The 15884-nt window shown below is 45.5% G+C and overlaps 1 protein-coding gene across 2 annotated transcripts in view; it reads left to right on the forward strand.

The window, feature by feature from the left end:
- SLX4 (SLX4 structure-specific endonuclease subunit) overlaps positions 1-15884 on the forward strand; it is a 37849-nt gene that overhangs the window by 18983 nt on the left and 2982 nt on the right. Inside the window, exons 8-14 of one of the 2 annotated variants that reach the window (XM_067551130.1) lie at positions 892-1174; positions 2604-2692; positions 7064-7210; positions 9301-9470; positions 10881-13414; positions 14947-15049; positions 15343-15843. In XM_067551130.1, the coding sequence (XP_067407231.1) occupies positions 892-1174; positions 2604-2692; positions 7064-7210; positions 9301-9470; positions 10881-13414; positions 14947-15049; positions 15343-15843 (3827 nt within the window). Of the gene's footprint in view, positions 1-891; positions 1175-2603; positions 2693-7063; positions 7211-9300; positions 9471-10880; positions 13415-14946; positions 15050-15342; positions 15844-15884 lie in introns of those variants that run through there. The other variant, XM_067551132.1, reaches the window with a different exon arrangement.

Genomic DNA, 15884 nt, shown 5'->3' on the forward strand with positions numbered 1-15884 from the left:
CTCTCCAACAGAGAAATTTTCACTTTGCTTCCTTCTTTATGCCTGGATACCAGCAAAATAGTTGGACATTCTTATGTAAAACAAGAAATGTGGTGTGCATTGGCAAGCACTTTGTTTACAGTCTTGTAACTTGGTTAAATCCCAGCAGGTTTTCAGTTGGTGACTCAAAGGCACGCATCTAACCAAGGAGTTACTTCTGTGCCAGATTTCAAGTTTCTAACCCAAACAGTGAGGCTATAGAGCTGTTCAAAACCAGGTTGCAAAGCATTTTGAATAATGGCAAGAGTGTATTTTTTCCCTCATACTTTCCATTCTCAGAAATGGCTGAGCCATTTTTATTGAAATGAGGGGGTAGGGAACCCAAACACCACAAAACCCAAAGCATTTTCAGGCAGAGACCAAACCTGGAAAATTTCAACCCAGAAGGTAAAAGTTCAAAGTAACTGCAAAATGACCCATCAGAATGGAACCATTGGACTGCCTTAGCCATGGGTATTGCCATGAGCTCCAGCCATAATGAAACGTTCAGCTCTCAGAGTGGGACCACTTCCATAATCCATTCCTCCGTGTTTGGCAGCTGCCGTCACACAGACATGCTCCCAGGAAAGCCCTTCTTCTCACATTTTCCATTGCAGACAGCTTGTTTCCGATGGTGGTCTGAGCTCTCTTATCTCCATAGACCCTCCATATGCAAAGGAGATTTGCCTCGGTAGCAACGGCATCTGGGAACTGTTCTGGAGACCTTTACATGTCACCTTTACACTAGGACTTAAAAACTGAACTAGAGCGTAGTCCGACCATTGAGTAATTCCCACGATGTGTGAACACATAAGACAAGAACCACTTTCTTTCTTTCTTTTTCTTTCTTTCTTTCTTTCTTTCTTTCTTCAGAGTCATAAGTCGGGGACTATTTTGCCATCAGTGGGATCTGATGAACCACAACTATTTCAGCAACTACAGACCAGCAGAGACCATCCCAATCCTGCTTCTGTGGGGCTTGGAAACAGAACTTCTGATGATCCCCAGACAGGCCCTGATGGAGCACAGCAGTTTCTATCTTGCAGCCAGAAGGATGTTCAGACTCTGCAGGACCTGGTAGAGCTGGCTGGGGAAGGACTTACTCTCACACAGTGGAACCTTGACATTGACCACACCAGAGCAGTGGAGCAATTGGGTAAGTTCTGGCAGCCACATGAACTGATCCCATCAAATCACATCAGCTAGGCAGAATTGGGCCTGGTCAATACTTGGATAGGAGAGGCTTGACCAGAGGCTGCAGGAAATAGTGACGCTGATTCATAGGTGGCATTCTTCCTACAGAATCATGAATGAGCCAAGCATGGCATATGGGGCACTGTTCTGTGGCAGGTGCCAGCCTGGGAGACAGTCAACTTGACATTTTTTAAATTGACTAATTTTTCATACATCCCAGTTTGGACAGAATCTCTTTTAACAGCACGAGCACCATGGCCTCAATTTTATTTTTTAAATTTTTTTATGGTATCAACATTTTTCTGCTCATCAGCTGTTGCCCAGGAAAGTCTTTTGGACACATCCAAGAGCAATGCTGAAAATTCTTGGCCCAGCCCTCCTCATCTCCCCCTTTTCTTTTCATGTACACCCCTCCCTGCTCCCTTTACCTGTCTGTTGGCGGTCACTCGTAACATTCTCTTTCAGAAGCTGGGGAAGGCGAAGGTGTGTGTAAGCTTCTCCTAAAACAGAGGCTAACAGTCATGTCAGGCTGGTAGGTGAGCCAGGAATTGCAACTGACCATCAGCAAAACCTTGAAGCTGATCATACGCAAGGGTTGCCATATACACAAAGTAAAAACTCTGCATAAACAGAAAACAGTATATTTATTTCTCTCTCATCTCACAATTATAGTCCCCTAAGGTTTTACTTAGAACAACAACAGGTGCCCAATTTTGAGAGGGCGAAGTGATTTTCAGGTTGACGGTGTCGCTTTAAAACTGAGGATCTGACCACTTGTCAAGTGTGGGTATATATTATGTATTTCCTGTGTCCTTGTAAAGGAGAATTCAGTTAATAAATTGTGCCATCTTCCTGCATTTTCAATTGGGTGTAGGTATTCTTCACTTCCTGTTGTGTCATGCTGCTGGGCATGTTAAACTGCAGCCATGGTCCATTTTGGAGGGGTCTTCACTTTGCCAGGGATTGAAGTAATTATCATGCATATATGTATTTTGGTTTGAGCTTTCTGAGTTGAAAGGCACTAAATAGATGCAAATGCAATTGTACCAGTTTCTCCAGACTAAGGTTTCTTCTGCCACTCCCCATTGAGTTCTGCACCGTAAGCTTGGCCTTTTTGAAACCTCAGTCTCAGAATCACTCAGGATCCAGGGTAGATGGGTGCTGCCTACAGCTGACTGGGATTCAGGCAGCAGCAATACAGGCCAGCCCAGCGGCTCACTTTTAAGTTAGGGCAAGGGAGGCTGACATGTCAGGACTAGTACGTGTGTGAGTTGTGGGACTCACTGGTTTGGGGAACTGTCAGAGCAGAGGTGCCATTAGGAATGTTTACTTTGCAGCTTGTTTCGCACAGAAATTATGTTTGAATTTTGATTTGTATTTTCTTCCTTGAGGGGGAGAATCAGAGCCCAGCGACATTCCACTTAGTGGCTTTGTCCCTCCGTCCAAGGAGAAGATGTGCCAGAGAAGCAGCCTTCACACAGTAAGTTCAGAGCGTTGTTTAGTTCTTATTTTGTTGTACTTTTACTGTTGTGTATTTCAGGTGTTGAAGGGGGCATATTGACTCATGTAAGGGCAGAAATACCTAGAGAGTGACACAAAATACCTTCCATCCCTGTTTGTGGGAAAGGAAGAGGTGCCCTTAGGTCCTGTCCTTCTCTGGTAGGGATCATCAGAAAAGGCAGCTGAGGTCAACACAGCCAGTATGTCACTAATGCCCACAAAGAGGCCTTTGGATGTGACCAAGACTTTGTCTTATAGCGGAACAGAACAATTTAAAATAAGGCATAGACACATGTGATTTGTGTAAGAGAAGAGGCTTGTGTACAGGAGGTAATGCATTTAATTTCTAAGCATTTCAGGGCAGAATGCCCACGGGGCTAGCTTGCCTTCATTCTATTTACTGCCTCGTCTTTATCCTAGTCTGCCTTCATTCTATTTAGCTGTAATGCAAGAAACCTGCAGGTCTGTATCCTGTAAGACATTTCACTTAAGCAAGTTAGCATAAGTATAGTCAAGTTTAATAGACCTGTAGCCTTTGCCATAGATAAAACTGTATGAGAGTTACCCCATAGACTTTTGGGGATTAAGGAGCTTGCTCAATGGCAGGAGTTGGAACTTAACAGTAAACAGCCACCACAAGGAACATGGAAGCAAACACCGCAAGATCCATCTGGGCAAGGGCTGAAGGGTGCGATATGAGCTAAAATGGCATTAACACGTATCAATATGTTTACCTATAGAATAAGTACACTTTAACATTATGTGGGTGAGGAAGTTAGATTTGGACATGGTGGGTTGGCCATTGGCTCGGGGTCTATAATAGGGCAGATCATCATGTGCAGGGAGCTTTTAGCTTTTGAGATCTTCTTCATCTTCTGCGCGCCTTCTGCCACCTGACCCTTCAACTCATTGAGGGTCCTGGACCATCAGATCCATTGGCATGACAGAGACAAGGCTGCTCCCTTGTCCCTTGCCACCAGGTCCTCAAGGAAGGGTGTGAGATGCACATCTAAGGGCTTATGCAACGAATGAAACCACAGATTCTGGATTACTCTTATCTTTTTATACGAATTGGGGCTTTTTTGGCTTTGTTCGTTATTCTAATAAAGATATCGAAGGCTTTAACTAACCCTCGGTGTGAGTGTCCTTGTCATACATCCCGAGACTCCCGACAAGATATTGAACTCATTTGTTTTTAGTTCTGTGTAGCCTGATTTTGGGATAGACCCTTATTGCAGTCAGATCAATTGGCCATCAATACAAACATTATTAACCTAAAAGGGTCAGGCAACACTTCTTACCTGTCTATCCAGCACCTAGCTATATAAGTAATAATAAAGAGATGGGTTCCTACAGAGTCAGGCTGATTTACACTGAACTCAGGCCATCTAGCGTAAGAAACTTGCTGATGAGATGGAATGCTGGGAGATCTCTGGATGAGAAGCACTTTGTAAGAGCTCAGCACTGTTATTAGTTGCCAAGAAAATCTTTCCGTGGTATCCTCAGCCTATAGGTGAACACATTTCAAAGAAGATAGCTGGATGGGTCCTTTGAGCACTGCAGCCTGCCAGCTTCTGTACTCCCACATGGTGGGCAGTGCAATGCCATGTAGCATGCAATCCCCAGAGGGTTTCCCATCCAGCCTGTAATCTTCATAGATCACTTTTTACCCCAGAAGCAGGGACCTTGCCCTGTAGAATCATAATCAAGTTCCCACACTTGCAATATATGTGTAATTTTGCAGAGGTTTCTAATTCTTATTTTGTTATCAAGATCATCCTCTTTATGTGGTGGATATTGATTATCCTTTATTGATCTGGTGCTTATGTCATGAAGCCTTGTAGATTTTCAGGCCAGATATATATTTGGATCCTTGGGGATGAAGACTTTGTTTTTGACTGATAGTATTAAGAGACTTCTGAAAGGAATCTGGTCTCTTAGGTGTCAGTTCTAAACTCTGGCATGTAATCTGCTGGGGATATGGGAGCCCAGTTTCTCAGCCTGAGGTTATCACTGCAGAAACTCCAGCAGATGTTCCAGTCTTAGACTGTGATCCTTTGGGGCTATCAAAAACTTGAAGATTCATTTCTCTGTGTGACCAGAGATAGGGCAAAGACAGAGGAACACAGGCTTCCTCACGCTGCTCAGCCACTGTGCCTCACGCCAGAGCCCTCTGTTCTGTGGAGAAGTTCAGTTCAGTTCTGAGGCACACTGTGGCCTCACTGTTGAGGCTGCCAGAAGCAGCCGGTGGGTTCTGTCATGTGAACAGCTGTCCACTCAGAACTGGATTGAGACCCAGCCACTCACTTTGCCCAGGCTACTGAACAGCCAGCAGAAGGTTTCTAGTTTGAATTCATTTCCCTTTTCCTCATTCATGATTTTAGCCACAGCAGGAAAGCCAATCTTGGCTCCCTGCCCGGAATGTGTCACCAGTGCATTTGATTTGATGGCATGGTAAAGGAACATGTTGCCCATTTTACCTGCCAAGAATAAGACAATGAGAAACATCTGATTGGTTTCCAGCGTCTGCTTCCTGTCTTCTCCTTGGAGAATGACTCCATGTTGCTGCCTTGACACGTGAAGCCTTTCCAGCCCAGCTACCAAGTCCTAGAAGATGTGTTCATACGTGCACTGATATTTCAGCACTAAGTAGTATCGGCCCCCCGTGAGCTTGTACTGCGTCAAATCAAAGGTGGAAACTAACAGTCCACTGTGCTAATACAAAAACCTGCTAAAATGAAATAAAGAGCCATGTTGTTCCAGATGGAGCTGCATCTCGCGCAGATGTTTATAGGAATAACATTGGCAGTTCCTCAAGCTACTGTAGGTTAAAAATGTATCAAGTCTGTGACTAGTGCTTCAAGTGTAGGATGATTCCCAGCTGGGTTTGGCTAGCCCCTCCAGTGCACAACTGGCAATAGGAGAATTTTTACTTTCCTTCAAAGAACAGGCTGTGTCCGGTGGCAGGATACCAGACTAGATGGATCCAGTTCTCTTAAAGATCTGACTATCTGGGGCAGCTCCAAAGCATCTAAAGGAGAAATGGACCATACACTATTTTCTTTTCCTTTGGATTTCATGCTGGTGAAAAGCACTGGTTTGGCAGCCTTGATACTGAAATTCTCCAGCCTCAGAACAGGTGCGGCACAGGAGGTGGCAGGGCAAGTTTCCCTCACATGATGCCCTGGCAGTGTGCTCCAGTCTTGACCCAGACGCACCATCATTAGCTATGTGAGGGAGCTCAGTCTCCATGGCTCCCCTCTTCATCCTGCCAGCAACGGACCCTATTACTGCTAATAGTAGGGGTGTTTTTTTGATGAGTGAGTAGGATTTTCAGAAGTGTCTAAGTGATTGGATGAGCGCCTAAATCACTTGGGCACTTTTGAAAATCCCACTCCTTGTACCTGTCCATGGGGAAATGGAGTGAGAACACAGGCACATTTCACACAGGCCATGGAACACCCAGTTAGATGGTGCCACCTCAGTTATCATTGTGAGCCAGACTGAAACCAGTGAAGTAGAGAAGAAAAGTCTCTGTATCCCATTACGCAGTCCCTAAGTCTTCCACTTTCCTTTTTGCCCTTTCTCATTATTGTGCATTCAGTTAAAATAATTCCAGGTAGAGATTGTAGCCAGAGAGGTGCTATAGATTAGCATGTTGATGTCACTTGGGAAGACTCTGCATTGATATGCTTGTTGCATTGGTTGGGGTATGGGTGCACCTCTTGGCATAACTTTGCTGCTAATCTTGCAGTGTTTCTAGCTGGAGTACCAACTAGAAACAATCTCACAAGTCAGCTCCAGCTTCACCTACCAAGTTTGGCTTAGATGCTGAGTACATCCCAGTGAAGACTGGTATTAAGTTTACTCACACTGTAGTCAGCCTGTGGGTCAAATTCTCTGCTGGAGTAAATGGAGTTGTGTGCAGCTACACCTACAGAGGATTTGGTCCAGTGTGTTTAAAGCCAGTTAAACTGAAAACTCACTAAAACCTGTCCCATCTGCTGCAGCCAATCAATTGGCCCTTTCTGCCTTTGCTGACAAACATGTCAGCCCGCTGCCAGAACAGGCAGGATAACAGAGCTCAGCAGAGGAACATGACTCCAGCTGTAGGGTAGTAACTCTGAAGGGGAAGTTTGTTACTAGTTGCTTCTCAAGTTCATTATTGTTGGCTTAGAAGTGAAATGTAATCCAGAACATGAATCATCACAAGGGGGAAAGCGAAATCCATCCAAACTGGGGCCCAAAGTACAGCAGTGCTGACAATTGGGCTATTCCCTCTGCGTTCGTCAGGGAAATGAATCACAGCTGCACCATCGATTTTTCTCTCGCCTTTTCTTCTTTGTTCTAGTCCTCACTCAGGTCACTGGCTGCTGATTTCAGTGGAATGGTCAACAACCCCCATCTAAGTGACGTCCAGTTCCAGGTAGACTGTGGGGAAGTCCTTTATGCCCATATGTTTGTACTTTATGCACGGTGCCCACGGCTGACTGAAGTCGTAAGTATGCTTTTGTTTTGCTGTGCTGCCTTCCTCTTCCTTCTGGCAGTTCTGCTGTCTCAAGCACCATGTGGCAGCTGTGCCCATCCCCCTAACTAGGATGAGAGGAGAGACTAGATTGGTGCCGGTCTCTACAGTCTGTACTGCTCCGGAGTCAGCAGTGGGCGCTAAAGCATGGTGCAGAGGGCACCCCTGAGCCAGCAGTGATTTGCAGCCCCCCTCAGCAGGCAGGGAGCAAGAGTCCTGCCAGTGTTGTCCTGGAGAGTGAGTGGCGGTTTGTTTGAAGGAGTAAGGGGAATGGTAGGCCCAGCAGTTTATATGGGAGGGTATCTGTCTAGCTAGATGCTTGCCCTCTGGTTCTCCATAGCCACCTACCCCACACAAACATAGGCTAGTGTGTCCTGTTGGGTACATCAGACCTGCCTTTCTCCTAGAGCTGGGGAGCTTGAGCAACACATGAAATGCAGGCAGTAGGCCATGGAGAATCTGGCTATGCCTTTGAGTGATCTTTACGGGGGCCTGTCTCCACCCCTCCCCCCAGAGTAGAAACATTTCCCTACATAAGGCCCCCAGTTCCCACAGTAGCTGTTGAGTTTCTTACCCAGGGAGTGAAATGCTCCCCAGTGGGATGTGCTGTCGAACAGCTCACAGCATACCCTCAATAATGCAACGCAACGGGCACTGAGTCTAGGATCTGAACCCTAGTGGTAGCACAAAGAGCTTCCATCAGCCCACAGAGCCAGCATCTCAACACATTTTCAGTTCTCTTCAATGCTGTTAACTCAGAGGAGCCTGTGTGACCTGATGCGCAGGAAGCTGGGGTCAAGAGTTAGCGCCATGCGCACTGGATTAGATACACTCCCAGTATTACTGACACATAGCCCAACCCTGCAACCCTTTCTTACCTGAGTCGTCCTCACTGACTGTTTGCCATGTAGGAACTACTTGTGTGCATAAAGGTTGTAGGATTCGGCCCCTACATGATACGTTTAATCCCTTCTGTATGATCTTTTCCCGCGGGTACTGTTCTGCAGCATGGTGCATTCCACTTCATCTCTCTATTGACCAGGGAGGTGTTGGTAGAACCAACTCTTGCCAAATTCACATACCTTGAGCCGCAGGGGGTTAGTGGAGGAATCAGAAGGAACTGGGAGCCTGTGTTTTCTGTTTGGCTATGTCTATACTTGGAGTTGGGGGATTGACATAATCATGCTAGCTACTGTGGAGCTAACACTCTAAAAATAGTAGCGTAGCTATAGTAGCATGGGCAGTGGTGAATGGTAGCACAGGCTAGTCGCCATGAGTACGTACCCATGGGGTCTAGGTGGGTTGCACTCCGGGCAGCTAATCCATGCTGCCATTCACCACGACCTTTGCTACTGCGGCTACATACTACTTTTAGCATGCTAGCTCAATAAGAGCGAGTGTGAGTGTTTCTGTAGACACTGGGAATCACAGCCCTAGCTCCAAGTGTTAGAGGTAGCCATTGTGTGACATTCAGCACCAGAGAGAGAATCTCAAATGCTGCAGTAGATGTTGAGTGTACAGGAGTGGAAGCATCCCAGGAAGAGAGAGGAGCAAGGGAATCCACCCAAGTATTATTCAGGTTGCACAGGATATGGGAGAAGCTGATCAGTCCCTTCTTTCTATGCTATCCCATACAGAAGAGCAAGAGGTCACTCAATGCAATCCAGGATGGGTGAATTTAGAACAATCCAAGGAAACTTTTCTTTACACAGCATATAATCAGCCTGTGAAATGCACTACTCTAGAAGGTAGTGGATTTAGAAAGGGGCTGAATAAGGTTACGACTGATGTGTTGCAGTTTTCAGAGGTATCAGACGTAGTACTTCAGGGTGTAAGGTGATGCAGTGGTCAGGGAGAATACTCTCCCCTATAGAAAGCATTGCATATCTGACCTTTTCAGCTTTCCTCTGATGCCTCAGGCCCTGGCTTCTGCCAGAGTCAGGATGAGGATTTGGCAGATGAAAGTTCTGGCACCGTGTGGGATTTCCAGTGCTGATACCCCTGCATCCCTCTCTTGCTGACAAATGACCCTGCTTTGGCTGTTTGTTTCTTTGCACTGTCAGGTTCACAATGAAGGTTTCTTAGTGAAAGAGGATGGAAATTTGCACACCCGTCGAGTGCTGCTGAGTGAAGTGACAGCAGAGGCAGCCTGTGCGTTTCTGCAGTACCTCTATGCAGCTGATACCAGTATCCCTTCTCAGGTGCTCTCTGATGTGGGAGCGCTTGCTGTCAGGTTAGTATGCTGCTGTATAGTCACTTACACTGTGAGATATATTTGGGGTCCCAGCCCAGGAATTTACAACCAGGTTTCTGCAGTGGTGACTCCCCCAGGCTACACTGGTTTAGGTGAAGTCCTTTCAGCTCAGATGATCAGTGGAGGTCAATACTTTGCTGTTTTCCTGAACACATCTAGCCTGCCATCTTCATTTCTGGCCTGAGTGGCTACAACAAACTTCTTAGTTCTCGGTGTACATTTCCAGCATGACCATGGTCACAAAAGTGTCACTACCCTCATCTTCTCGCTGTGTGTATCTGCCAAATTATACCTGTCAGCACAGGCTCATTATAGCCAGGGGAAAAACAAGCCATTCCATTCTGTCTCTAGTGTCCTCAACAGCCTTTGATTCTATGGTCTCTGTTGTTGCTGATGGCTGGCGGTGGTGATGTAATAATAGTAATAAGTATGTCTTTCATCTGATGCTCTCAAAGCACTTCACTAACTATAGTCAGTTTATCCTCAGAAGACCTGCTGAGAGAAGATAAATACTGTGTGTAAGACTAACTTGTGGTATCAGTCTTACTGTCATTTTATGATTGTAAGTGCACTTCAGGTATAAACCTTAAAAAACAGGGACAGAATCAAGGGATTCCGTCAACTTAAAAATCACCCCTCTCTCTGAAGATGTGGACCTGTTAGTTTTACAAGTAGCACCTAATGGCCCAGACTGAAAGATGTGAAAGAAAAATATATTCTATATCTTCTGTGCTTTCACAGCATTTTCCTCTACCAACAACTAGTCAACTGCAGGAGAGCTAGGTTGAAACAGAACAGATAGAGGTTAGAGTCACAATGTAGCTACAGCAAGGCTGATGAGTTTGCGTGGATGTTGTATGTTCTATCGATGGGATGTGTTAAACATATTTTCTAAACCTATCAGTTTGAGGCTCAGTCCCTGACACTTGACCTTCTGCCCCTTTTTGCAGAGTGGCAAATTCAGACCCTTGAGAGCATTAAATGTTCTCCGCTATGAGTCTACTAGCTTCTGCTTCAGGGAGAAGCTGCTCAGATATCAGAGCCGCCTTAGCTGATGGAGTCCATGATGGAGGCAGAAACAGAAGTGTAAACATGATCATCCTGCTCCGTGGGAGGGCTGTGATTTGCCTCCTGGTTTTGTCTGTGGTGCTAGGAATTTTAATTCCAGCCATGTAAAGTCTTTTAGCTTTAAATATAAACTTTAGGAGTGGGACTGGTGCTTTCAGATATCACCTGGGAAAGAGGATTCTGAAGGATAGGGTTAGATTTGAGCTGATGCACCTAATGGAAATGAGGCACATGATTCTTGTAAGGAAATCTGCAGGAGGATGCTGGTGGGCCAACCAACTTGTGGAGGGAAAACAATAACTTTCCATTGTATCATTGCAGGTTTGGTGTGAGCGAACTTATCTCTGTCTGTGGAAAGAGCCCTGAGGAGGAGCAAGAGCATGCTGGGGTGGATTCAGAAGATGATCCTTTCTCTGGAGGGGAAGAAGAGAATTGTAAGAACAGAGATGAGAACTTCCGGGAGCTCTTGAGGTCAATGTGGGTAGATGAAGATGAGGAAGAAGTAGCTTTGCTGGAAGTTGAAGACCAAGAAGAGGAAGACAATGAGAAAGTGGATGAGCAGGAACTGGAGGAAATTTATGAGTTTGTTGCTACTCAGCGAAAGATTCTTCAAGATGAAGCAGAGGTGGAAGAAGGCACAGGCAGCAGCATGTACTGTGAAACAGAGGAGGCCCAAAATATGAACCGACAGACTGAGGATGAAGAGGTGAAGCTGTCTGAATCTCCCTCAACAACCAGTATGATTAAAGAATGGAAGGAAAACTTTGACCTGGGAATCAGCTGTGAATCACCTGGGCAAGAAAAGAAAATCCAAGGTGTAAGAAGGAGTGAGAGCATGAGTGTTACACAAATCACTCCTGTGCACGTGCAGAATGAGCCTTGTGAGTGTCGTGATGATGCAGCCTCACATGGTGAAGCCTCTGATGAAAGAGAGATCTCTCGGAGAAGGCCCAAAGTGGTGAAGGTTTATAGATCATCTCAGGCTTCACAGAGTGAAGAAGAGGATGATGCCTGGGAAAAACTGGTCCCTAGCTGTCGACACAATGGGGATGGCCACAGTAAAAGTAATGATCACATGTTTTTCACAACCCCAAGGGAACATTGTGAGCCTCCACCACTAAATGAAGACAACAAAGAGTCAAGAGAGATTTCCAGTGAAACATATGTTAAGGTTAATAATTCACCTATTTACCATCAGTCACAGACAGACCTCCTGTCAGGCAGGGGTGATTTGTGTAGCAGTCCTCTTATCAACCCTTGCTCACCAGTTTTGCCAGCTGTTGGTTCATCACCTATGTCTCCAGAATCAAATAAGGCATTTTCCAAAGCATCCACAGAAATATCTCCTCTATCAGCACCAAAGCAAAATAAAAATAAAGGACTGTTTCAGGCTGATGGTGCATCCTTCCAAAAAGCCAGAGAACAGGATGATGCTTCAGGACTTGAGAAGATCATAAAGAACACACTTTCTCCAGCAAAATCTCCCCCCGTTGATTTAAAAAAGCAAAAACATGTCCCAACGTGCTTATCATTGATCCTCACAACTCCGAATACTGCTTCTCATGGGAACCAAGAGGCTGATGTTATTCTCTTGTTGGATTCTGATGAAGAAATGGAGTTAGAACAAGTGAAGGAGAAATCAGATTCTGAATCTCCCCTGAGAGAAATGGAAATCTCCAGGCGATTGGATTGTAACTGTAGGAAAATGGAGCAAAAGCATGAGGTGCCAGAATTGGACCCTATTTCAGTTGCTGACCCTGAAATACAGCAGAGACCGTTTCAAGTGTCACTAGGAATTCCAGACGAGGTGCACAGTGAGAATGCTGTTACGCTGTCACCAGAGATGCCTTTGAACAACCAGGTAGGGACCTGTATTGATAGCAGACTGAATCTGAGCCAGAAGGGGGAGTGCAGTCGTGAGGAGAGCTCTAGCATGGACACCTCATGGTTGGTACCAGACACACCTCTTGTTAGCAGAAGCAGGAACTGCTCAACACAGACCCAGGCCACAAGCATTTGTTGTTTGAGGAGTCAAGGGTCTAAGGACACAACTAAGGATTTATTAGTAAATAATAGTGACCATAAATTAGCTGGGAAAACTATGAAGGTACCAGAGAGAACTTCAGATCTGTTACTTGCAACTTCATCACAAAAACTTTTGCATACAGAGAACTTCTCAGTCAGCAAAAGAACCTCTCCTGACAGCCCCTTTGGTCAGTCTTGGAAGGATTCTCTGCAATTTTCTCCTGTTTCTCCAGTTCCACTCTCACCTTCCTGTGTTCATGTGAAAGAGAAGTCTTCAGAAAGCCCTTCTTCCCCCAGAAGAGGCCTGCCATGCCATGGGCAGTCCCTGGAGAATAAAACAGACATTAGTGTGGTTGAGATAGAGGACAGTGAGGAGGAAAAGGAGGAGGCTCCGGTCCATTCTAGTGGCAGCTTCCTGCTCATTGACGAGCCGCCAATCCCAGTTGATGACAACTGCTGGAATGTCGAATGTCTGTCACCAATCAAAGATAACAACAAGGTGCTTGCGAGGTTTGACTGTGCAAATACTAGCAGTCCCGTCAGCGGAAAAAGTGGCTCTCAGCATGACCAATGGGAGACCCCAACCAGAGCCCTGGAAATTACAGGTAGCACTCCTCTTCGGGGAAATCCTGTCAACCATAGAAAGACCTTGCTCTGTCATGAAAAGAGTCCTGTGGAAGCACATTCTTCAGCGGGCAGCAGGCTAAGTTTTCTGAACTCTAAAGTCTGGGATGATTGGGATGAAGATGAACTCCCAGAGATTCTACCTCTCACACAGAGGGTGTCAGCTGCAGCAGCTGCCCAGAATAGCCAGCCTCTAAAAACTCCTGGTAAGTATTTGTATGAATGCCAGGATCATTGTGCTCTTTTCATTTGAACTGGTCACTGTATCTGTAGTTCACCTTCTTATGTTTAGGTGGTTCACCTGCTGGTCTGACATGATTTTCAAGGCCAGATGCAAAAAAGGTAGGGTCAGCTTTACAATTCCTTGTTGCTAGATAGGGGATTCAGCTAGACACTCAGTATTATTGGAACACAGAGTTTTATATTTCATTCACATTGTTTGTTTTGTGAGCCCCATTCCCCAGGGAAGTTTCTACAGTAAACAATATCAAGATCAAAATACAGGGTGTTTTAAAATCTAAATCCTATTGGATGTTTGGCTGCTGTGGGTATAGTTAGATATCAGTACAATCCTTACTATTCAAACACTACATGTGATTCTTCTGTTAACATCCTGTGAGGCCTTCATACCAGCTACTTTGTCATTAGAACAATTGCAGTTGTCATCTTTTTACTTAAATGAATACGGTGCTCAAGAAACTGGGAGATTTGTAACATGGGCTAGCACTATGCAGGCTGCAGATGGGCCTCATGCAATCTTTCCTTAAAAGCTCAGACAGTGCCCCTCAGTCCTGACCTGTAGCCTCAGTTGTGCCTTCTCCCCCCGCCCCCCGAGTTCTTGTAATACACACAGATCTAGACCTACAAATAGGGAAATAGTATTGTCTAGTGATACGAGCGGGAGGTTGGGAATCAGGTCTCTTCTCATCTCTGACCGTGACTCACTGTGTGACTTTGGACAGTAACACAACATTTCTGTGCTTCAGCTTAAGCATCTATACAATTGACATAACACTTAACCTCTCTGGGGTGCTGGAGAGCTTATTTGGTTACAGTTTTTAAATCTCTATAGACTGATGTAGCTCCTTCTATCCAGGATCTCAGAGTATTAATTAATTATGCCACATTGGTTGATAGTTTCACAGTAGAGGATTAGGAAGTGGCCATCAAACTAATTTTGCTTTAGACCCAGCTCAGGGTTCTAACTCAGATCTCCAGAGAGTTAAAAACCATTAATTTGCCTTGACAACAACAGTCCCCCTCTTCTGAATTTCACCCTAGAGTGTTACAGACATGGCTCATGCCTGCAGCAGTCCCTCTACAAAGTTCAATAACACTGCCTCTTATTAACTGGCGAAAGATTCCTGTCCTTACAGCATGGGGTCTTGGGGTCCAAAATTTGTCATTTCTTTTAAATTGAGCTGTTTTCTTAGTTAAAGTGAGTAAAAACAAAACAATAAAAGGCTGACCTGAGTCTGCCCAAACACACACACACACACACACACACACACACACCCCCCACACCTCCCCCCCCCCCCAGTTTTCACAGCTCTGTCTAATATGAACATGAGGTATTTGGTAAAGGGCTGTGGGATCCTTTGGGGGAAAATGGTGCCTTAGAAATTAATATTATGTGTCCTTGTAATATCTGTCAGGAAGACTAGAATTTATCAGTCAGTCCCGGAACCCTCCATGTTGATATATTTATTCGCATTGTAGTAATTTCACTTTCCTGCAGAGCCTGCCTGTCACAAGAGAAACCAGCAGCCCAGCGTTCCCATAACACCAATACCATCTTATTCCATCATGGAGACTCCAGAGCTGAAGAAGGAACTGAACAGGTTAGTATTGCCTTCATGAGCACCTTGGAAAGAAGGCCAGTTTCTTAATGTGCAGAAATCTGCAGGAAATAGCTTGACAGAGAAGCCCCTTTGCAGCAAGAGAGAAACATTTGATAGAACTCCAGTAAATGTTGTTTGAGACCAGTTAGTAGTGATGGCTGGACTGCAGACTTCATGTGGGACTGGAGCCTTCAATTCCTCAACCCATGATGCGACGGCACTAAGAGGGGCCATCATCACATCAGCCTGAACTTACCATGTTGCTTAACTAAAGCTTCACCTTTGTATTTTAGATTTGGAGTCCGTCCACTCCCAAAACGGCAGATGGTGTTAAAGCTGAAGGAGATATTCCAGTATACTCATCAGATCATGTCCTCTGACTCAGAGGATGAGATCCCATCCTCCCAAGCACCCCTAAAGAAAGCCACTGCCATGCCCCCCAGCCAACCCAAGGCTGACTTGATTGCAGTGAGAAAAGAGAGTTCCAAAGCCTCCAGTGTAGAGAGCAAGCAGAAGCTGGGAGTTCTGGTCCCTTCCCTGCCAGTTCTGGGGAGTGGTGATGATGACAGCTCAGCGGGCCCCTCTACAACAGGCTATCTGAGGACTAAAAAAATACCTGAAACTAAAAGCTGCCCTGCAAGAGCCAAAGTGCTAAAGGGAGCTACTTTGTCTCCAGCTAGATCTCCAGTTAAAGGTTCTCTGGTGGGCAATGCTGATGAACAAATGCTCTCAGCATCTCAGGAGTCTGCAGCTTCTTCAGTGGCTGGAAGTGACAACTCCTTTGGGTCACAGAGGTAAGGGACTGAAACAAAAGGGAAAACCTACTTACTGATGT

The sequence above is a fragment of the Emydura macquarii genome, unplaced genomic scaffold, assembly GCF_026122565.2.
Source record: "Emydura macquarii macquarii isolate MOO-44397 ecotype Brisbane River unplaced genomic scaffold, CSIRO-AGI_Emac_v2 contig_1348, whole genome shotgun sequence".
NCBI lineage: Eukaryota > Metazoa > Chordata > Testudines > Chelidae > Emydura > Emydura macquarii.